This window comes from Mytilus galloprovincialis, chromosome 4, assembly GCF_965363235.1.
Source record: "Mytilus galloprovincialis chromosome 4, xbMytGall1.hap1.1, whole genome shotgun sequence".
Classification (NCBI taxonomy): Eukaryota; Metazoa; Mollusca; class Bivalvia; order Mytilida; family Mytilidae; genus Mytilus; species Mytilus galloprovincialis.
The window spans coordinates 50125573-50150766 of NC_134841.1; the positions used below are offsets into that span (position 1 = coordinate 50125573).

At 36.5% G+C, this 25194-nt stretch overlaps 1 protein-coding gene across 1 annotated transcript; it reads right to left on the bottom strand.

Annotated features, from left to right (window-relative positions):
* Positions 1-355: 355 nt before the first annotated feature.
* Positions 356-11011, bottom strand: LOC143070925 (uncharacterized). Its single transcript, XM_076245024.1, has 3 exons — positions 10844-11011; positions 3141-3623; positions 356-367 (listed from the first exon to the last, which is right to left on the bottom strand). The coding sequence occupies exons 2-3, from the start codon at positions 3600-3602 to the stop codon at positions 356-358; spliced, it is 474 nt and encodes a 157-aa protein (XP_076101139.1). The 5' UTR covers positions 3603-3623; positions 10844-11011.
* Between the last annotated feature and the right edge of the window lie 14183 nt (positions 11012-25194).

A 25194-nucleotide genomic window follows, 5' to 3' on the forward strand; every position in this document is an offset into this window, starting at 1 on the left:
ATTCTGTAACTTCAAAAATGTGTTGTTTATGTATTAACCATGATTTACTCTATTCAGAAGATTCAAGTATGAATAGTTTTCGTTCATAAATTGTTTATAAGTCCTATCTACATGTAGTCCTATCTACATGTAGCTCCTATTTAAACCGTCCTATGACCGAAAACCGAAAAAAAAAAAATTTTCTGCATTAAAGGGTCCCAAAATTTTTCGCCTCTCTCCGCTCGGAGGTAGTTGCTTGCACATCGTTTTCTTCTAGCTACGCCCCTGTAATTTTCAATCAAAATTTACAACTGATTTTCGTTATCCACAAGTCCACATTAATCTGCTTTATACATCCTATATATACATTTCTGATTTAACCTGTCTCCTGCAGGTTGTTACACCAATACATACATAATAGTCCACTATTTAGCAATATAAGCTTTTTCCATTGTCCCTTGTGATGGCAAATATCTCGGCCACAGGTTGGCTCCTGATGCCTGCTAAAATCATCGCAACTTGTCCAATCCTACGCGGATTATTAATCCGTATGTCAGCTGGGATAGTGCAATATGGCGAATCAGTCTCTATCAAAATACGATGGTTTGGGACATTCCTGGCTGCCATTATCTGATCTTCATGGAAATTTTTGACCTTTAAAGAAAAGCTGAAATAAGTGTTCGGAAAAGCGCGACGCCAAGTCTCCACTTGTCTCGCACTCCCATGGAAACAATGGAGATGAATTTTCTGCTCTGGCTCACACTTGTTCTGCACAATTTCCAACGCTCTAGTATACACAGCGTCTGACATTGTCTCCGTGGCCTGGCCACGCAAATGTAGAATCACTGGTTTGTTTGGTCTAGCCAAACCTAACAATTTATCAAGAATCTTCTCCTGGGACATCCAGTGAATTGGGTTGACGGTCCTGTCTAACCCGATTTCCCCCAGTGCGGATACACGCATGTCAGTCAATGCCTCTTGCCTTGCCATAAACTGATCGTTGTTGAAATAGGGTGCAGCTTTTGGATGCAGCCCTATGGCTATCTTCCATCTTGAGGTGTCTGGTAACACTTGCGGATATGTATCCGGATCGCAGTATACTAGTACTCCTCCAATCACCTCTACTGCAATATCTGGCTGTGGTATTAGTTTTTCCTGGAGATATTGTTCAACAGACATCTCCAGGGAACCGGTTAGCAAAATACTTGCCCTGTCCAAATGGAAATGGCTGTCAAAGGCCTCTGATACAAGGGTGACCTTCTGTATTCTGTTAACGTTGTTATTTTTGTCCACGACTGGATTTGATACCTGTGGAACAGGATGACTTTCTGTTTTTCGATTTTTGGTATCGACAGGACGGGAAGAATCCCGGGATTGTCTCTTTCTATTCAGTATTTCCCTTGCATCAAGGGGTTTGCCTGCAATAAAATCAACGGTACCAATTTTGTTGCACCAGATGCGCATTTCGACAATACATGTCTCTTCAGTGATGCTCGTGGCCAAAATATTTGAAATCCAAAGCTTATATAAAAGATGAAGAGCTATAATCCAAAAGGTCCAAAAAGTATAGCCAAATTCGTGAAAGGAATCAGAGCTTTGCATGAGGGAGATACATTCCTTAATTTATAATAATTTTTAATATTGTTTAACAGCAAATTTTAATAACACAAAAAATCCGTATTTTCATGCCAGTACCGAAGTACTGGCTACTGGGCTGGTGATACCCTCGGGGACTAATAGTCCACCAGCAGAGGCATCGACCCAGTGGTAGTAATAAAATCAACGGTACCAATTTTGTTGCACCAGATGCGCATTTCGACAATACATGTCTCTTCAGTGATGCTCGTGGCCAAAATATTTGAAATCCAAAGCTTATATAAAAGATGAAGAGCTATAATCCAAAAGGTCCAAAAAGTATAGCCAAATTCGTGAAAGGAATCAGAGCTTTGCATGAGGGAGATACATTCCTTAATTTATAATAATTTTTAATATTGTTTAACAGCAAATTTTAATAACACAAAAAATCCGTATTTTCATGCCAGTACCGAAGTACTGGCTACTGGGCTGGTGATACCCTCGGGGACTAATAGTCCACCAGCAGAGGCATCGACCCAGTGGTAGTAATAAAATCAACGGTACCAATTTTGTTGCACCAGATGCGCATTTCGACAATACATGTCTCTTCAGTGATGCTCGTGGCCAAAATATTTGAAATCCAAAGCTTATATAAAAGATGAAGAGCTATAATCCAAAAGGTCCAAAAAGTATAGCCAAATTCGTGAAAGGAATCAGAGCTTTGCATGAGGGAGATACATTCCTTAATTTATAATAATTTTTAATATTGTTTAACAGCAAATTTTAATAACACAAAAAATCCGTATTTTCATGCCAGTACCGAAGTACTGGCTACTGGGCTGGTGATACCCTCGGGGACTAATAGTCCACCAGCAGAGGCATCGACCCAGTGGTAGTAATAAAATCAATGCAAGTTGATTTTGTAAATTGGTTAGTGTTTTCACCACCGTTGAAACAGTTGGTGGTTTGTTCTCACGGGCCCTGCCCGATTGATTGGCTAGATTTATACGTCCCTCAGTTGGACGACTGCTTTTATATGACTTTGCCACTGGCACCTTTACGGCTGTCTCAGCCTTCCTCTTCACTGGAGGCTGTTGTCGTGCCATTGGGGGTAGGACGAAATCACACCCTATTCTTCGGAACTCTGCCCTTCTTGCTGGTGACAACTGTGCTAGCAGCGTTATCAAAATGCGCCACTGCATCAATACTGCTGGCGAATTAACTGGGTACATGGTGTAAATATCCTCAGCTGGTGGATACCAGTTCATCACAGCTGTAACATTGCGCATCTGGTCTTGGCACCTCTGCATCATCGTGCAGTTTCTTGGCAGGATGTTATTTGAATTTACGTATCGTACCAAGTCATACACTGTTGCCCGTTGGCCAACAATCCACCAAGCCAACTTTTGGATGGCTTCTCCCCTTAATTTCTGGAAACTGGGCTCCTTCTCAAATTTGTCCAGTGGCAAGTCCTTGAAAATATACGGCAAATGGTACACCCAACAGTGGTGCTTCAGTTTCTTTGTAGATTCTCCACATGTTGGTATAGGACAAGTGGAGTGCTTGTTGCCTTCAAAGTGTTTCACCTCTGGCTGCTGAGCATTCTGCTTTTGCTTTGGAGTAATTTCCTCTGGGACCGGAGTCCCCTTATCTTCTGGAACCTTAACTGATCTGTTACCTGACTCTCCAGTGCAGATAACCAGATCTGGTTTCTCTTTGGTCAGGATCACACGTGACGAATCACGTTTTTCCACCACTCTGACCGTAGGCAAATCACATTCCACCTCCCCTTGGACCATAGGTGAATGACTCTCTTCTGTAGGCTCCTGAGGACGTGGAACTTGGACTTGAATGTCAGTCCAATCGATGTAATTAATATCATGTAAATCCAGAACATCGTCAGGTTCTTTCTTTACCTCTTGGGCGTGACGTTCACGTTCATCTCCCCGCTGTTCTCCCGGGGGGAAAGGCAATGGTGTTCCTTCATATGCCTCTGAAGGTGTAGGCCAATGGTTTGCATCATCTTTACTTGGCCTTTTATTACTCATAATTAATCCTAAATACACAATCTGAAAAACACAATAAAAGCTAATTATAACATATGCTAAATATATACATCATAATACTGGTATATTGTCTTAATATGTAAAGTTACCTTGCGGTGCCAGAGTTCTGACACCGTGGACATCTAAATTTTACCATAGTGTCCGCCAGCTCTGGTGTCAAATCTACACATGCTCCGTGGTACCACTCATGACAAAAATCACACTGTATCATAAACAGTCCATCATCTGGTTTTCTGCACAAACAGTACAAGTCTGGGTTAGTCGCCTTAGTCACATCTTCACCGTCCTGTAACCGGTGCTGGCACTGTTTTAACCAGGGGGGTACTTCTCTGTCTTTACATGGCTTTAAACGGTCATGATTTATTGTCAGTACAGATTTTTGTAGTTTTATCTTGTAAACATACGAAGATAATTTTTCACATACAAGTCCTGGACCTTTCCAAGGTGGGTCCAATTTCTTCGCTCTACCTTTAATTTTTGCTGTGTCTAAAACATAAACTAAATCTCCTATTTGGTATTCTCTTTCCAGAATACGTATATCATAATCACGTTTCATGGTATTCTGGGTAGTTTTTAGCGTATTGCGCGCTATTTCGTGTGCAGATGTTATTGCATCTCGGAGTCTCATCACATACTCATCTTGTGACTCATCTGTTTTAGCACCAGGAACACTGTACAATAAATCAACAGGCTGGTTAACCTCTCTCCCAAGCATCAGCATGTTTGGCGTAAAACCAGTACTCCTGTTTACTGACGATCGAACAGCTCCTGCCAACTGTGCCAAATGTTCATCCCAATTGTCTTGTTGTTTAGACACGAAGCAACGGACTGCGTCCATTAAGGTTCTGTTGCAACGTTCTGCTTGTCCGTTTGATGATGGTCTGTACGGAGTAGTTCTCGCTTTGTGCATTTGCAAGATTTCACAGATGGATTTGAAAAGCTTGCTTTCAAAATTGCGTCCTTGGTCTGTAAAAACCTGAAATGGGTATCCAAAACGAGAGAAAAACTCGTTCACTGCAGCTCTTGTCGTATGTTCTGCAGTTTGTGCTGGCAACGGAATACATTCCATCCATTTGGAAAACTGGTCAACCATAACTAGTACATGGGCATTCCCAAATTTCGTCTCTGGCAGTCGTCCTAGAAAATCTAAGTGGACTCGCTCCATTGGTGCACCTGCATGAAACTGGGTAAGCGGACATTTCGCCTTTCTGTTCGGCTTCTTGTGTAAATTGCATGTACTACATGTTTTGACAAAGTCTCTTATTTTTTGTGTCATACCATACCATTGATATTTTGCCTTAATTCTCAATGTGGTCCTATTCATACCTTGATGACCTGCTGCCGGAATATCATGACATAATGATATCACTTGTTCAACAAGATCTCTTGGTACAACAAGTCTGGGTGTTCTGTCTTTCTTGTCCAAATTTCTCAAAATACCATTATCATCTAAATAGAACATATCTTTGTTTATCCAATATTTCTTAGCTATTGGACTGTATCTGAATATTGTAGCTTCTGATGGTTCTGTTTTGTCCCTGAGCCATACCAGTATTAACTCCAAGTCTGGGTCTTTAGACTGATAGTCCTGTAATTGTTCTGATGAATAAGTACTTGCTTCTATACCTGTCTCAGTAATGGCATTTACATTTGGGAGGTCCAAATATGTCGCGTAAACTGACATACCAAGTGGTGTAGTGACTATTTCAACTGAACTGTGACAAAGATTTTGGTTCTGGCTTACTGTGTCTTGATTTGTACTGTCAAATACTTGTTGCTGGACCTGAGATGTACTTATATTCTCCTTCACGTGACTAGTCACGTTCTGGTTCTCATCTTGTGGTATTGAACTGTCTGGTCTAGCATTGTCCTCTATAATTACATGTATATGTTGCGTATTGTCCTGTTTCAGTAAATTGTCTTCAGAAATCAAAGAACTCGGTAGTACTGTGTGTGGTCCTATAGTTTCCAAACTTTTTAAGTCCTGATGTGAAGCTAAAGGAATAACATTATCTACGTCTTCTTGAAATCCAAGCCAACTCTGGTGTGCACGAGTACAGTACTCGCATGCTCCACAGGGTAGATTGTGTTTTAGCACTTTTCCAGCTGCTAATCTATTCTGTGGACAGGCTAAATCTGGCAGACGTGATAATGCGTCTGCATTTTGGTGTCTTTTGCCTGGCCTGTGTTTTACCGTCATGTGATACTGGCTTAGCTCCTCTAGCCATCGAGCTAGTTGTCCTTGTGGCTCTTTAAAGTGCAACAACCAGGTTAAACTGCTATGGTCTGTACGGACTATAAACTCTCGTCCTAAAAGGTAATGTCTGTAATGTCTGGTGAATTTCACTACTGCAAGCAATTCTTTTCTTGTCGTACAATACCGCTTTTGCTCATGGGTCAATGAAAAACTTCCGTAAGCAACTGGTCGCTCTACACCATCTTGGACTTGTATCAATTCTGCTCCAATTGCGAAATTGGAAGCATCTGTGTCCAAAATAAACGGGTCTTTATTGTTGGGTAATGCCAATAAAGGAGTTGTTGTCAATACCTTTACAAGTCTGTCAAAAGCTTGTTGCTCTGAATTTCCCCATTTGTACGGTTTCTTACCAGTCAATTGATACAAAGGGTAGGACAGATCCGCAAAATTTTTAATAAAAGTTCTGTGATAATTGGCAAAGCCTAGAAATTGTTCAACCTCTCTGGTTGTCGTAGGTACTTTCCATTTCTTGACAACTTCAACATACTCACTGCCAATAGCCATACCATCTCTATTGATTGTTCTGCCTAAAAAGTCTATTTCCTTTTGAAAGAAATCACATTTCCTGGGTTTCAATTTCAGCCCATACTCTCTGAAACGTTCAAAAACTGATCTTAAATTCTGTAAATGGTCTTCAAATGTCTTTCCCATTACTAGGATATCGTCTAGGAAGGCAAGTACAACATTCCATGTTAAGCCTCGGAGAACGAGATTCATTACTCTTGAATATGTCCCTGGGGCATTGCACAGGCCAAAACTCATTCGGACAAAGTGGAATAATCCGTATTTAGTGATGAAGGCTGTCTTTTCTTTGTCTGAGTCCTTCACTTTTACCTGATAATACGCACTATTTGCGTCCAATTTTGAAAACCATTCATTTTCTGCCAAAGTGTCCAAACATTCATCTATCAGAGGAAGCGGGTAGACATCTTTTTTCGTCACAGAATTCAATTTCCTGTAATCTATACACCAGCGCACGTTGCCATCGCGCTTGCGCACAAGTACTGGCGCAGATGCCCATTCTGATATAGATGGTTCTATTATACCTGCATCTAACATTTTCTTTAAATGGCTTTCTTCTTCGTGTGCAAAGCACATGGGTGTTCGTCTTATTCGTTGTTTGATAGGGCGCGCATCACCTGTATCAATCTCATGTTCAATGTGGCTAAATGTTCCCAAGTCAAAATCATCTAGTGCGAAAACATCAACAAATTCATGAAGTAAATTCGCAACTTTGGACTGTTGGTCTTTAGTGAGTGTACTGGATTTATCCAATATGTTCTGTAACTGTTCCGGTAGTGGGTTGTTATCTCTGGCTATTCCAGTTGTTGCTACTGACGGGGCTGGCCCCGTTTCAACTACATCAGCTTCAATTGCTTCGCCTAAAAGAGTTCCCTTTTGTAAAACTATCTTGTTATTTGTTACATTCAGTAAACTGACACATGGCAAAACACTAGCGTTGTAATAACCACGTGGAATTAACAAATCTATCTCTTTATTAGGTTCAATTATAAAGTCTGTTAACTCTGCCGACAAATCTGAATCTAATTGTACAACTGAATTAGGAGGTATGACTGTTCTATGTGGAACGGTAATTTTAGCAACTCTTGCTATGGCGTTCACAGGCGGTACCAGTCCAACATCTCCATGAATCATAGGTAATGCTTCTCCATTGATGAAAAATACCAATTTTCTGCAATCTAGTATTACTTTTGCTCTAACTAGAAAATCAAGTCCTAATAGCATGTCATTATCAATAGGCGCAACATAAATATCTGTCCTATATGTTCTTTCACCAATTTTCAATTCGACTGGTCCCACTACATATGCATCTATATGCATACCACGCCCTGCTGCCTGCATTGTCGTTTTTCTTTTGATTGGTGGTTTCTTAATGAAAGATTCGAAAACTTTGTCGGAAATTATTGTTACTTCCGCTGCGGTATCTACTACCGAAATTACTGACTGTCCCTGTACTTTTAATGTGAATCGAAGCATCGATGCTGAACCTAACTGGCAAATAGTTCCTCCTAAATGTACAGGATCTTGCATCTGAAGGTCAATTACTTGCTGTAAATCATTATCAGGCTGCGTTTTGTGCAATGGTGAATTAGACAAAGTATCTGTAGATGTTGAATTGTCACATGTTTTTAACGCGGTAGTCCCTGAAACAGGTGTCTTGTTAATATCGTTTGAAATAGTGTTCAATGTTAGGCGGTTAGGTTTGGACTGAGTCAGGGTTCCGCCCTCTAGCCCGACTCTTTCTGGTTTAAAGAATCTGGATGACTATTTCCTGTCGGCGACTGTAATTCAGGACAGTCTCGTTGTATGTGTCCAAACTGATGACAGAAATAGCAGGCCATATTTGCTAATTTCTCAGGCGGTATGGGTCCCCAGCGCCTTTTAACTGGTGATTGACGCTGGTTATCTTGCCTATTATCTCTGTTACGCCATTGTTGGCGATTACCTTGCTTGTTGGTTTGCTGGCTAAATGGTTGGACTGCTGGCTGGACTTCATTCTGTGCAGGGAACTGTTTTGCCTGCTGTTGTTTTTGAAACTGCTGTTTAAGGTCGCCTATTTCCTGTTTATGCAATGCTTCCATAGCAGTCATCTTTTCTAGCAATGTTTCCATTTGTTTAGACAATTCTGACTTTGTGTCCGTCTTACCAATAGCGTGAACAGCTAGGTCGCTATCATAATCATAACTAGGTTCATCCTGATTTGGTGTTGGGTCACGTCTGCCTGTTGGTTTACCAAATATAGCGGTGTGGTTATGTTGGAACCATTTTATCTGATCGATTGCTGCTTCAACAGATGTTGGTCTGGCTGTGGCTCCATGTTGACCAGCTTCTTTATCTGAACATCCCTGGCATATTTTCCAGATAGCTTGTGTGTACATATAATTGTCGGGAAGATCTCTAAATGCTTTACAGGCTAACGAGAGAACTCGATCTGCCCAATCTTCCAATTTCTCATTTGCATTTTGACGTGCACTCATGAACTGCACTTGCAACGTCTCAGGCAAGTCTTGAAAATTAAACCTTTTCTCAAGTTTGTGAATAACATCAAAATAATCCACGCCCTGGTCCCTGTCGATTAAATTTGCATAGTAATCACCTGCTTTGCCATGTAAACACCAACACAATTGGTCTTTTCGTTCCGTGGTAGTCCACGATAAACGATCAGCATACCTCTGAAACTTTGTGTAAAAAGTTTTCCAACTTGATGAACCATCATACTTTAGTCCTTTTGGTATTTCTAAGTTCTTTGATTTTGGTTTAGCTGGTGGCATTAATTGTGGTGACTCATCATGATAACTTAAAAATGGTCTAGGTGTATACATATTCATTGTAGAGGAGTATGCTGGGTTTGGTGTTCTCAAGGAATATACTGGTTCCCTAAAAATTTCTGGTGAAGGTATTCTGCGTTGAATTTCAGGTAAAGGTATTCTGCGTCTGATTTCTGGTGAAGGTATACGTATTCTGTGTTGAATTTCAGGTGACGGTATCCTACGAGGAATTATAGTTGATGGTGTATGTGATTCTAACCGTTGTTGACGTCTTGGGACTGGAACAGGCCTTTCTGTTCTAGATTTGTGTTCATTGGGTCCTTACTGCCTTCCCACCTGTGATGTCTGCTGATGTGGAATATGGTCTCGTGAATAATCACGTTTTTCAATGTTTTCATTGGGACCTTGCTGCCATCCCAATTGTGATGTCTTCTGATTTGGATTATGGTTACGTGAATAATCACGGTTTTCAATATTTTCATTTGGACCTTGCTGCCATCCCAACTGTGGGTTCTGATGCTGGGTAGCTTGGTGACGTGAATAATCACGACTGTCTATATTTTCCTTTACATTTAATCTGATACTTGGTTTCGTGTACTCTAATTTATCTGTTCTATGGATGTTTTCTGGCTTAGATTGTCTATCACTAGCAAAATCTTGAACTTCATCTTGATCGTCACACTCAGTTTGAAATAACGACTTCTTTTCATCTGGTCTGGAGATTTTTGATGAGTACCGATGGTCTCCATGCTGCATTGTATAATCTAAAATTTTGCTCATTGCTGAACTGGGACGTGATAAATCACGCTTGACTTCCTCATGCTCAGGTTTAAGCAAATATTCATCAGAAGGTATGTCTGAATCTGAAAAGTCACGAGTTTCTGCATCTTGTTTAGCATTTCCGGAATGAAATGCAGTTGTTTTCACCTCACCCATGTCAACATAATCTTGTAACTCATAACTGAATTGTGGCTGCGAAGTGTACTCAGGTTGCTGAATAACCGGTGAAAAATCTATCAAATCTATCAATGCTTCAGTAATTTTTAGTCTTGGTATTTCCATAAGATGCTCAGGCTGAATATTACCAAGTGTCTCTCTCATAGACATAATCTTGTCAGCTATTACATTTCCCACACCAGGCAACAACCTTAATTCTTCATAAGAACAGCTGTTGATTTTAATGCATTGCTGCTGAAAAGCTAATGTTGCCATAATGTTATATTAACACAAATACAGTTTAATTAAATCACTGGTTGCTGAACCAGAAAAAAAAAATTCAATGTGTATGTGCTATGTGGCTATCCACTCAAAAAACGGCTATTTTTTCGGAAAATTGCTAAATTTATCTGTTGCCGGTTAATTTCGCCATTTTCCGGGCAAAGTTGACAATTTTATCAAACGTGTAACAATTATGCAACAACAATTTGTAAACACTGTAATTAACGCAAGTTTTTATGCTTATTGTATATCCGTGTTCAAACACTTCATAAATATACTACATGTAGCAATACGAACTCCGCAATTACACGTGACTACTCACTTCTGTGTCTCGCTCCAAATTCTTCTTTTCCGCAGGAAACCCTGCTCGCCAAGCGCCAGTGATGTGATTTCCGAGTATTATAACTTAATACTGATATTCGTCATACAATGCAATGCTCCTAATTGTACTAACTCACCGAATATCTTCTACTATAGCTCTGGTTTCTCTTAGTACTTGCGTTCTCAATCCCGCCAAAAACGCCAACTCTCGTTACCTGGTAACTGTCCGAGATCTTATCCTGAGTTGGGAAGTTATCAATGGATCATCCCGGGAACCGGACTACGCGGTATATCTAACTACCGTACTGTCTACATAGTAATGTCACGTCCATTATACTATATTACACAACAATATCAATCAGTTATAGAGCTCTTTTAAAACAGCTTATGTTCCTTGTTACTATGTATATAATATATGCAACACAGGCTCTTGTTTCTATCCATTGGACATGTTGGAAGCCCTACTATAAACGTATATTTACGAGCACCTGTTTCTATCCATTGGAAGCCCTACTATCAACGTGGCTTCCAATGGATAGAAACAATTTACGTTGATAGTAGGGCTTCCAATGGATAGAAACAATTTACGTTGATAGTAGCAATGGATAGAAACAAGTGCCTGTGATTGATTATGCAAAAGACAGACAGAAGGGGAATCCAAAATGTACCTATTTCAAATGGATTAGGTTCATCCGTCATCATTCTGTTTTTCTTTGTCGCAAAACAGTTGTTGGTAAATTCAGTCTGCTTTTCGTACTTCTTGTAATAAAGAGATGAATCTCAAATACATACTGGAAAAAGAAAACATTGAAAACGGATATGCTATTTGGATGACTAAAAGCCAGGTCAAGACGGACTGGAAACAAATTTATTTCTGCATTTTGTAGGAAGATACAGAAAATCTGATTCACCTGGGAATGTGACATGTTCGGGCCTTGAAAACTATAAAATTTATGAATCTTCGAGTCTAAGCAGTGAGAATTGTGTTGTGAATGTATTCTTTTTTTTTTTTTTTTTTTTTTAACTTTTTACACATATTACATCTATTACTTTAGATTGTAAAGCTAAGGCACGTATGGAAATGAGGAGATGTGGTACATGTATGATTTAGCTGCGGAACCGCAGCTCTTAGGTCCTTATGCTAAAAATATCATAAGGACCTAAGAGCTACGGTTCCGCAGCTATGTATGATTATGATTGCCAACGAGACAACTGCTATGCACCAAAGTACAAATGCACTGAGTGGTTGTAAGCAATTACAGGCAACCTTACGACGGTCTTCAACAATGTAAAAAAAATAATACCGTATGGCTATAAAAGGCTCCGACATGAAAAATATGAAACAATTCACATGTGTCACCCGTCGTGTTGCTTATATATGAAATAACAAATCCGGTAAATAGTCTAATTCGGTAGGTCACATTTATGAAAGGGAAGGAATTGTAGTTACGACGTAAGAAACATATCCAATGTCATTTGTGAAACGGTTATTCCATAACGGTCAACCAACTCGTGATGGCGTCCGTAAAATTTACGAAGAGATGATTTCAACTTCACCATTTGGAACTCTTGATTTAATAGCTGCCTTATGAGCAACAACCCTCTATCAAGAAAATCATGATAGGAATATCGTATCAATTGGGAGATATATACACCGTATGCAGGTGCTGCTGGAATGTTGCTGCTTAGAAATGGAAAGTTCACAATTGGAAACCTGAAATCATCTCTTCTGTCGTAAAGTTTTGTTTTCAATCGACCCTCATTGTCAATTTCTAGATGTAAGTCAAGATATGAGGCCGACTTAACTGTATCTGTTGTATCCTTTTATCTCTAGTTCAATGGGATAGATGCATTCGACGTAATTACCAAATTTTAAATTATTTAGTGAAAAAACATCATCTATATAGCGAAAAGTAGAGTTAAAGGATGTTGCTTACTTCTTATCTTTCTTCCTTAGAAGTTCCTGTATGAAGTCAGTCTCATAATAATAAAGAAACAAGTCGACAAGAAGAGGGCACAATTCATTCCCATTGGAATGCCGATAGTCTGTTGAAAAACATCCTCCGAACGTTACAAATATGTTGTCAATCAAGAAATCAAGCATCTTGATAATGTCAGTTTCGGAGAATTTTTTGTTTGAATCAGAGTGATCCTTTACAAAGTAAGATTTATCCCTTCCTAAGACAAGATACTTGTATCTTTGTTGGCCATTCTTTTTAATGAAACAAAGAAATACCAACTCTTTCAATTTGTTGAAGTTGAATTTGTTGAATTTCTCTTTAAGTTGACCGACCGTGCAGGGGCTGTGTAGACATTCAAGGTCGTTAAAAACTTCCATTTGTTGTTTAAGTTGTCATTTGTACCGGAGACGTAGTAAGAAGTAAAACAGAAAGGTAGGACAGTTAATTGTTTATAAGACGAGTAGCAGGATTAGTCAAACAAAGTGGAGTGTTTGAATAGTTATCAAAGGTACCAGGATTATAATTTAATACGCCAGACGCGCGTTTCGTCTACATAAGACTCATCAGTGACGCTCAGATCAAAATAGTTATACATCCAAACAAGTACAAAATGAAGATCATTGAGGACCCACAATTCCAAAAAAAGTTGTGCCAAATAAAGCAAAGATAATCTATTCCTTGGATAAAAAATCCTTAGTTTTGAAACTAGTCCAAATAAATATGACGTCTGGCAAGGCTATTTTATTTTTTTCTGGGACGCCTGGACTAGTTTGAAATGCTGAGAAGATATAGATAGAAAAGTTTTGGTTCCATACAAGTTGGCTAAACAGGTGCTGCTGGAATGTTGCTGCTTAGAAATGGAAAGTTCACAATTGGAAACCTGAAATCATCTCTTCTGTCGTAAAGTTTTGTTTTCAATCGACCCTCATTGTCAATTTCTAGATGTAAGTCAAGATATGAGGCCGACTTAACTGTATCTGTTGTATCCTTTTATCTCTAGTTCAATGGGATAGATGCATTCGACGTAATCACCAAATTTTAAATTATTTAGTGAAAAAACATCATCTATATAGCGAAAAGTAGAGTTAAAGGATGTTGCTTATTTCTTATCTTTCTTCCTTAGAAGTTCCTGTATGAAGTCAGCCTCATAATAATAAAGAAACAAGTCGACAAGAAGAGGGCACAATTCGTTCCCATTGGAATGCCGATAGTCTGTTGAAAAGCATCCTCCGAACGTAACAAATATGTTGTCAATCAAGAAATCAAGCATCTTGATAATGTCAGTTTCGGAGAATTTTTTGTTTGAATCAGAGTGATCCTTTACAAAGTAAGATTTATCCCTTCCTAAGACAAGATACTTGTATCTTTGTTGGCCATTCTTTTTAATGAAACAAAGAAATACCAACTCTTTCAATTTAATGATGTTGAATTTGTTGAATTTCTCTTTAAGTTGACCGACCGTGCAGGGGCTGTGTAGACATTCAAGGTCGTTAAAAACTTCCATTTGTTGTTTAAGTTGTCATTTGTACCGGAGACGTAGTAAGAAGTAAAACAGAAAGGTAGGACAGTTAATTGTTTATAAGACGAGTAACAGGATTAGTCAAACAAAGTGGAGTGTTTGAATAGTTATCAAAGGTACCAGGATTATAATTTAATACGCCAGACGCGCGTTTCGTCTACATAAGACTCATCAGTGACGCTCAGATCAAAATAGTTATACATCCAAACAAGTACAAAATGAAGATCATTGAGGACCCACAATTCCAAATAAAGTTGTGCCAAATAAAGCAAAGATAATCTATTCCTTGGATAAAAAATCCTTAGTTTTGAAACTAGTCCAAATAAATATGACGTCTGGCAAGGCTATTTTATTTTTTTCTGGGACGCCTGGACTAGTTTGAAATGCTGAGAAGATATAGATAGAAAAGTTTTGGTTCCATACAAGTTGGCTAAACAGGGCTACTAAGGTTTTGCGTTCCACATCCTTCACTATTGCAGTGAGTGTTTTCTGTTAGACCATATCTCAGTGCAACCCTGTTATTCCAAAAGTTTTATACATATATATATAAATAAAGTTTCATACGCCGAAAGTTTACACCAGTTGAAATAATTTCCATACATTCGTTTTAATGGATTCCAGACCGGTTCCATACATTAAGGTTCTAGCTCAGTCTCATACCTTTTCGGTTTCAGTCCAGTTTTATACATTTAGGTTTCAGATAGTTTCATACATTTAGGTTCAGCCCAGTTTCATACATTTGGGTTCAGCTAGTTTCATACATTTAGGTTCCAGTCCAGTTTCATACATTTAGTTTCAGCCAGTTTCATACATTTTGGTTTTAGCCTAGTTTCAAACATTCGGTTTAAAACTTGTATCAGACTGAACTGTTTCAATTTACAGCGTTCGGGTTAAGTTAATAGGTGTTAAAAATCGTTTTATGTAGTATTTGTTTCATATTTGGAAGTGATAGTGTAAACATTTTATTGACTTTAAAAATATAATTTTTGAATTGCTCTTCAAATCCCAGGAAACTGGTGACGAACCCAAGTCCCGAGGATAAACATAATAAAACGTCCCCGCCCGGTTGTAAACACGTTACACAAAGCAAAAAACAAATAATGCGAAACAAAACAATCTTCTATTCTCAGAGGCTAGAATACAATGTAAAGGGTTTGTACGGAGCCTCTTACGTTTAAAAGTTGTGCGCACAAGTTTAAAAGTGCACACAAGCTTAAAGTGCGCACAATATTTAAAGTCGCGCGCACAAATATTATACATTTCATCTTTGGCACTTAAGGGGCTCCGTAGGTTTGAACTCCCAATACAGTACACAAATCAGATAAAGGTATTGGCAAAATATGGGTCGTTTATATATGTTGTTTTATGGTAATCTGATTAATCACAATGATACACTTAATTGATCAATCACATATGGCATAATATGATTGATTTAAATTGACCGAGTTTATTTGCACAAACCATATACGTGCTGTAGCAATCAAAACATATATTGCACAATGATAAACAACTTAGAAAAAAAGAAAAATACATACATTATACAATGTTAATATACATGTATGATATGCCATCTAATTTTCCATGCTGGCTTTAAATAAATGCATAATTCTATATAGCCAGAGTTTTATTTACAGCTTTTAACAATGAATCTTGACTGTTTATAAATATTTGGTCAAGAACAGTAGTATTTTGGTAAAAGAGGGGCGACAGATACCAGAGGGACATTTAAACTCAGAAATCGAAAACAAACTGCTAACTCCATGACTAAAACAAGAAAAAAGACAAATAGACACAACAAAACATAAAGAACTAAAGTCTAAGCAACACGAACCCCGCCAAAACTGGGGTGATCTCAGGTGCTCCGGAAGGGCAAGCAGATCCTTCTTCACATGAGGCACTCGTCGTGTCCGTGTAAACCCGGTAACAAGTATGATTAGGTAGGTCACATTCATAAAATGAGAACGGGATTGTAGTTCTGACATTCGAAACATTTCCGCTATCATCTGTGAAACGAATATCCCATAACGGTGAACCAACTCGTGATGGCGTACCTAAAATTTATGAAGGGACAATTTCAACTCACCATTTGGAACTCTTGGTTTATTAAATTGCTTGTTAGCAGCAACCTTTGAATTAGGAAATCCTGATAGGAAAAACAAGCCCGGGAATATCGTATCAGTTGGGAGATATATTCTCCTAATACAGGCGCTGTTGGGATGTTTTTACATAGAAATGGAAAGTTCATAATTGGGAAGCTGAAATCATCTCTTTTGTCGTAAAGTTTTGTTTTCAACCGACCCTTATTGTCAATTTCTAGATGTAAGGCAATATATGATGCAGAATTTAATGCATCTGTTCAATCATTTATACTTGATCCAAAAAATCAAACTGCACGAGTTCGCTTTCTCTATATATCTATATTTATGTTGATATCGCTTATATGACCATCGGAGGTGTTCGGAGGTCAACTCGATATTTAATTAGATGGCGTCAAGACTAAAATACTCACGAAACGAAGCCTCATGTTATCGAGCCCATGCTCTGTAAATTGTTTATTTTAAACTTTTTATAATTTGTATAAATGTTTTACATGGTTGTAAATCAAATATGAGAACGACGCAGTACTCTTGACCAAATCTTCGACCCAAGAAATTTTGTGTATATCAAAATTAGCAAATGACGTCACTGATACATTATTTAATGAAACCTAGTTTGCGAACTTAATGTCTTTCGACATGTCCTAAGGTGCCAAATCAATCATCGCTAATATGACAATTTGAGAGAAAAAAATATACAAACAAATTATGGTTGTTCGCCTGCAATCATTAATCTTGTTACGGCTTATCCAATTTACCCTTGTTAGCATTCTGAACAGACGATCAAAGATATAAATTAATTTCACGTACTACCTGACATGGACAAAATATGTCCCTCAAAAATCCTTCAGGATCATTTATAAGACGCAACAAAGTAATAATTATATTAAAAGAATTTTAACGCAGACAGAACTGATGAGATTATATACTGTGTAGTAACAAGAACATCAACCTTATTAAACTGATGTACGTTGTTTTCCATTTATATTTTTTATGTTGTCTATACCCACTGTACTTAAATAACATGGCGAATATATACGTATATGATTTTGTATCTCGTAATTGTACTCCCACAATGGCAAATCATGGTATGAAATACTTATGTTCTTCTGTATACACATCCTCCAAATATCCGTTCGCCCTACTATACTTAGTATCCTAACTTACCAATGACTTCATTTTACTAATACATTCAGACAATCTTCAATACCTCTAATGAACACTGCAATGGTAGGTGTCATACCAGCAATACATTCGTTGTACCTGGCTGGATTTTAATGGATCCTTACATAATCATTTTCACATCATGCTAATTTGGAAGGTTAAAACAATAACGTTCTCAACTAAATGGAAATAAAGGAAGCGGAATAATGAATTTCATAGCTCTGATTACAGGTTTGGGGTCTAGTTTTTATGACATAGGTATCGGATAATGAATTTCAAAGCTCTGACTACAGGTTTCAGGTCTAGTTTTTATGATATAGGTAGCGGAATAATGAATTTCAAAGTTCCGACCACAGGTTTCAGGTCTAGTTTTTATGATATAGGTAGCCGAATAATGAATTGTAATGCTCTGACCACAGGTAGCGGAACAAGTAATTTCAATGCTCTGATCACAGGTTTCAGGTATTGTTTTTATGATATAGGTAGTGGAATAATGAATTGCAATGCTCTGATTACAGGTTTGGGGTCTAGTTTTTATGATATAGTAGCGGAATAATGAATTGCAATGCTCTGATCACAGGTTTCAGGCCTAGTTTTTTTATGATATAGGTAGCGTAATAATGAATTGCAATGCCACAGGTTTTAGGTCTCTTTAATTTTTTTTAGGATTATTTGTTTGATTTATGTTATTTTTTGTATTCCAATTTTCTATATATACTTGTTACGGCTCTTTTGAATTCAGTAGGCTCCAGAATCCGTGTATTCAAACATCAACATCTGTAGAAATCGGAATCATATAAGTCAAAAAGTGTGGCTTTACAGTAAGAATAGCACATACTTTGAAAAAGATATAATTCTAATTCAAATTTCAGTGATATACTAGACTAAAATGTCTTGTCGCAGCTAAAACTTTAAAACTAAAACTTAGAACCTGATAGAATTTGGTAATAAAAGTTCTAGCAATGTTTTATCGAATCAAAATGTTATTCAGCACAACAAAATTGCCATTTAAGACAATATTGAAAACTAAACATGTTTTTGTCATCAGTAAGATAAATGAATGAATTTGTATCTGATAAATTAACAGAATATGGTTCTGGTTTAAATGTCCGTCTGATACTCCTCGAAATTTGCCAAAACCTGTTTAAGTTAAAGTCCCGAACAATATATATAGTTTCTATTGATTAATTTTTCATATACACTAATTAAAAGTGTGGAAGAAATTTTATAAAACTACACAAATGTGAAAGAAATTCAATGAACATGGGTTCTTTCTCGGACAAGGTTTGATAACACGTTTATGAATTGATTATGAAGTAAATCAAAATGTTGTAATTACAATGTGTTGTGTCTTTTTCAGTAATCCAGTAGTACAATCCAGGGTTACCATCAGAGTTATCATAGCACAAATCTGAATGTCCCAATTTCTTCTAGTAGAATAATTCATCGTTCTTGATCCTCCTGAATTACAATTTGTACTGTAACAACCATGCACACTGTTAATGATCTTTTGTATGAAGTGACATAAACGCTGTACTGACTGACCATGTTGTTTTCTCGGCATCAATTATTCCTTTATCTATATTGCTTTCAATATGCATGTATGTTTTGCAGTTTCATTATAGTTTGCTTTATATGATTGTACAATTCGTTTTTTAATCATTGTAAGCTTTACATGTCCGTCTGACATAGTTCATCTTAATCCGATCTGCTTTAAAATTCATTGATCAACAATAAGATTTTGTTTGTCGTTTTTGTCTTTACAACACAGTTTGCCAATAGATGTACAAGAGTGGACACGCTGAAATGTCTCGCCTGTCCCTAAAATGATATGTCAAAGTCATATAAACATGTAAGTCGGTAAGGTACACCATAAAGTAATTCTTTAAAACAAACGCTTACTCAGTGTTAAAAAGTATAACAATAATACCGAGATCCCAGGTACATTTAAAGAGGGGGAAGTTCTTTCTTTAATTCTCCGTTGATGAATTTGATAATTATTAAGAATCTAAGATCCCAATTTTCTCAGACAAATTTGAACTTCAGGGATTGGCTTTTCTTTTACATATACATGTATCTCCTTTGACACATTAATACAGTTTTGGATTTGAGAGTTTATGATAAAGGTAATTCCAGAAAGCACTTCGTACTCGATCACAAAAATAAAGTGTTACTTTCATTGCAACGGTCATGAACGGTGGTCAAATATTGAGGTCATAAAACATAATATTTAGTACTTGGAATACAAAACATGTGCTCTAAAGACCATTTCCAGTATGTTTATTTATATTAATTTCTCATACTCGATAGTTTTATGACAATATGCACTATGATTGTGAATCCAATCTAATTCAAGTCAACTTCAAAACCTGTGAAAATATATACTTTACTTGTCTATAATGCGTGCACTAAGGTAAAACGAAACCCAGATTTTTTTTAAAAGAAATAACAAAGACAACAAATATATGCGAATCATTAAAAAAATCCACACACAACATGAAATTTGTCGACGCTTATTGGCATGAAACAATACATTTTTACTACGATTTCTATTTTTTTTTTCAAAAGTACTGTTAGAAGTTGTCGTCTATTTTCTATTTAACTTGAACAATTAATGAAATTTAGAGCGCTTAAAACAAAACGATTATATAAACTTTAATGGTTGTGATTGAAGATTTTGAGTGGATCATTAGTATTTCTAAAGCTTCAAAAATGGATCGTCCTGTGACGTTATTGTGTAATGTTAGGATTTTTGTGAATTTTGTGTACTCTTTATAAAAACGGTCACAATATATCGTCCTATTCATGTTATTGTTACCAAAGGGTTTGTGGTTTTTTCATAAATAATGAAAATAAATGACTTGGAACCCAATATATGTTGAGAAGGCTCCTTTGTTTAGTAATGCAATCCAAATATTATTTTGGTATATAATACATGTGACATAAACATATGACAATCATTTCTTACACCAAATACAGTAGACCTAATGCATAAAGTATAAGAAAAACAGACCAAAACACAAAAACTTCACTATTACCACTGAACCATGAAAATGTCAAGTCAGATGACACATATCAGTTGGACATGTACACCTTATAGTCCTTCAATACACCCAATATACTAGACCTATTGCTTATAGTATCTGAGATATGGACTTCCCCACAAAAATTTAAACTGAAGCACAGTAATGCTTATTTACTTGTTAATTATTGTATGTTCTTTATTTCTTTTGGTTGTGTTTGTGCTTCTTTTGTTGCTGTCTCATTGACGTAAAGTAGCTCTTTCCATATTTTGGTAGTATATATGTCAACAAATCCGTATTAAGTAATTAGAATTTGAAATAACTATTCAGCTTCGGAGGTAGATGTTAAAAGCTTTGGATATCCATTATTATGTTCAAAGCAACACCCAATGTTTTGATTTCATATTATGAATCGTGTAGTTTACATAAATGACGCAATAAAGAAATAAGACACGTCAAATCTCTTTTGACCGCAATGCATTTTTCGTATGTGTTACAAAATTCCAAAGATCTTTTAGAGTACATAGAATCTAACTCTCTTTCACCTTGTAACAGTATTAAAACATTTGACTTTTCTACTTTTTACACTAGTATTCCACATTCCAAACTAAGAGACAAATTGAAAGAGTTGGTATTGCTTTGCTTCATAAAAAAGAATGACCAACGTAGATACAAGTATCTTGTCTTAGGGAGGGATAAATTCTACTTTGTAAAGGATAACTCTGATTCAAATAAAAAATTCTCTGAAACTGACATTATCAAGATGCTTGATTTCTTGATTGAAAACATATTTGTTACGTTCAGAGGACGTGTTTTTCAACAGATTGTCGGCATTCCAATGGGAACAAACTGTGCCCCTCTACTTGCCGACTTGTTTCTTTATTATTGTGAGGCTGACTTCATGCAGAAACTTCTTAGGAAGAAAGATAAGAAGTTAGCAATATCCTTTAACTCTACTTTCCGCTATATAGATGATGTTCTTTCACTAAATAATTCAAAATTTGGTGACTATGTGGAACGAATCTATCCCATCGAGCTAGAGATAAAGGATACTACAGATACAGTTAAGTCGGCCCTCAAATCTTGACTTACATCTAGAAATTGACAATGAGGGTCGGTTGAAAACAAAACTTTACGACAAAAGAGATGATTTCAGCTTTCCAATTGTGAACTTTCCATTTCTAAGTAGCAACATTCCAGCAGCACCTGCATATGGGGTATATATCTCCCAATTGATACGATATTCCCGTGCTTGCATTTCCTATCATGATTTTCTTGATAGAGGGTTGCTGCTCACAAGGAAGCTATTAAACCAAGAGTTCCAAATGGTGAAGTTGAAATAATCCCTTCGTAAATTTTACGGACGCCATCACGAGTTGGTTGACCGTTTTGGAATAACCGTTTCACAAATGATATCGAATATGTTCCTTTCGTCGTAACTACAATCCCCTTCCCTTTCATGAATGTGACCTACCGAATAAGACTATTTACCGGATTTGTTATCACATAAGCAACACGACGGGTGCCACATGTGGAGCAGGATCTGCTTACCCTTCCGGAGCACCTGAGATCACCCCTAGTTTTTTTGGTGGGGTTCGTGTTGTTTATTCTTTAGTTTTCTATGTTGTGTCATGTGTGCTGTTGTTTGTTTGTCTTTTTCATTTTTAGCCATGGCGTTGTCAGTTTGTTTTAGATTTATGAGTTTGACTGTCCCTTTGGTATCTTTCGTCCCTTTTTTACAAGAAGATACGCTCTCTCAAAGACGCATCGCGTGAACTGATTAACTAACATCTCGATAATAATTTATACATAAAATGGCATTCGTCAGTATTAGAGTTGTTGATAATATCGATCAAATTTTCGAAGCTGCATGGAACGGATACAAAAACGAATGACTATCAACTAGTTGACTGAATGTTAATTGAAATAAAGATGTATAAATTATTTTTTTTTAAATGCGAGAAAATCAGATCATCTCTTGGTTGACCGTCAATATCAGGAAAATGTATGTTTTGATCCTTCTATATTACATGTAACACTTACATTTACAATTTTGTTGCATAAGAGAACAACTGGTTCAGTTATATGTGAAATAATAAAGACATATACTAGTAGAATAATAAATAATTCAAGTCCAGAGTTCTTACATAAGGTATGGTAAGAAAAACTTTAGTTATGAGGCAGCAAAACTCTGGAACTCCTTGCCAAATGAGGCAAGGAGCTTATCAACTTTTGGCCAGTTCAAAATTTTTATCTCCACCTGGTGTTTTTCAGAAAAATGTACATGCAGTTCTTGTAAATAATGTATTTACTTGCTGCCCCATAACTTAATCTCGAAGCCTGCTGTTTTTTTTATGTTTTGTCTTTTTGCAATTATTTTTATTTTTTATTTAGCTATTTATTTATTTTGTTTACCTTTGCTATAGTTGCATGCAGTCTTTTGTTTGTGCATATAGTGTTCAATTTTGCATGTGCTACTCTGATATAAATACTATGTGCTACTATGTGCTGATATTTGACATATTTTTGTTAATATATATCTGGCTTAGATTCTGTTCTGCATATGCTATCTATGTATTAATACATATATGTGCTGTCTGTCTGTATGATTGTGTTGTATGTGTATCTGATGTTATTACATGTATGTTTTGTTTATTAATATCAGTCGGTTTGAAGAGCTCATGTTCATTGTTATTATGTATATGTGCAACCCGACTTTAAATAAAGATTACTTTACTTTACTTTACTGGTACAAATTTTCCTGTTTAACCGTTACCATATACAATTATATAGAAATAATGACTAGAAATACACGAAGCTGCCGTTGTTAAGGAAGGAAGACATTTTTCGGTTGTCTTCACTTGTATTCGCTTCAATGGTTAGCAGATATATAGTTGTTCAATTGTAATTATGTACAGTAGAGCAGCGTGAAAGTTTAATAGAACATTTGAAGGTCTCTTCCAATGTTAGTTTATCAAAACTGGATGGAGAATGATAAACAAAGCATATATTAAGCAGAACAATACAAATTCGAATATATACCAAACAAATTATATTCAGATGCAATTATCCCGATCTTTACACTGATATTTGTTTTACTATGAAAACTGATGCAGACGTAAAATTAATGTGATATTTAAATAAAGGACGAAATTTCTTTTTTTTCTGTTTTCTTTTTTTTTTTTTTTTTTAAATAAATGCATATATCTATCATTTGTCTATCGCTATGCAATATTTATCTGTTGCAGTTATCAAATTATTGCTTTCTTAATTCTAAAGAAATAATTTCACTTTGTATACTTCCAAGAATTTGAGGGAAACATATCAGCTCATCATCTATTTATTCTCTTGCTATTTGTCTTCCTTTATATTCTGAAAGTTGTTTCTATTATAAACCAGGAACGCATATCAAGGTATCATAAAGTATACTCTTTGTATTATTTATTATCCAAATGCATTGTAGTCCAAACTAGTAATTAGATGATTGTATGGGAGAATTCTTTTTTAGTCTTTCAGTATTTAAAAGAACTCGTTCTTTCTTTACTTGATTGTTTATAGTACTGTATAATAGATATTATCGGATTTTGTATGTGTCAATTTTCGTTTTCATTTATATATCCATATTTTGTGTTTCTGGTCTGTGAGTCCATCTGCTAGTCCGTTTAACTCGTTTCAGATTTAGGTTTTTGGTAAGGGTAGGATACCACGAATTTGTGTTTACAACAGTTTTAAACTTAATACACAACCTTATTGTTATGTACACTTAGTTTAATATAGTTTCTGGATTCGCTGAACTAAGAAATGGGGTATATGGAAAGGTACAATATCAGATTGAAACAAATGAAGATGAACAAACCTGCTTTATATCATGCCGAAAAATCATATCCAAAGTTATTATTTAAAGAATAATAGTCTATATATGAAGTTGATACATTACATTGGACTCCAGAATGAAGGCGTAAGCAAAGATGACCAAAAAAAAACACATGGAAACACAAGTAGAAGGAGAACAGTAGAAAAGATGGCCAAAGACAGAAATGGAGAATCTTTGTTGCTGCCCTACATGCCATATATAACATAACAGCTATGAGAGGAGCAAGCAGAATGTCGTAAAGGTAGAAGATGCATTAATTAATTCGTTGTTTCACATAATATCATCGAACAATGTACAGAATGGCAAAGACAGCGTAATATCAACTTTGCGGATTTCCAGAAAACTTTTGACAACAACAACAGAAAGAGATGTGGCGAATACTAAGAGCATATAGAATTCAAAAAGAAATAATCGAGCTTACCAAAAGTTTCTACAACAATTTGACTTGCAGTGTAGGGCATAGCAACATCTGGTAATTATGGTTTGAGGTAAAAATACGAGTTAGACAAGATGTATGATGTCTGCTCTTCTTTTCAATTTGGTCATTAATTGGATAATGAAATAAACCACAGAAGATGTTCCAAGAGGAATAAGATGGAACATTTCATCAACATTAGACGATCTTGATTTTCCTGATCTTTTATCACAAACCCACCACCATTTACAAGAGACAACCGCTTTAATACTTTTTCCAGTCAAGTTGGACTTAGATCAGTCTAACAAAAACAAAAGTCATTCCCTTAACATCAATAAATCAACTTCTATCCTAGTAGATGGAAAGATCTTCCCATCACTGAAACCTTTACATAGAACATTAAGAAACAATAACGGTACAAGAAATGACATTATGA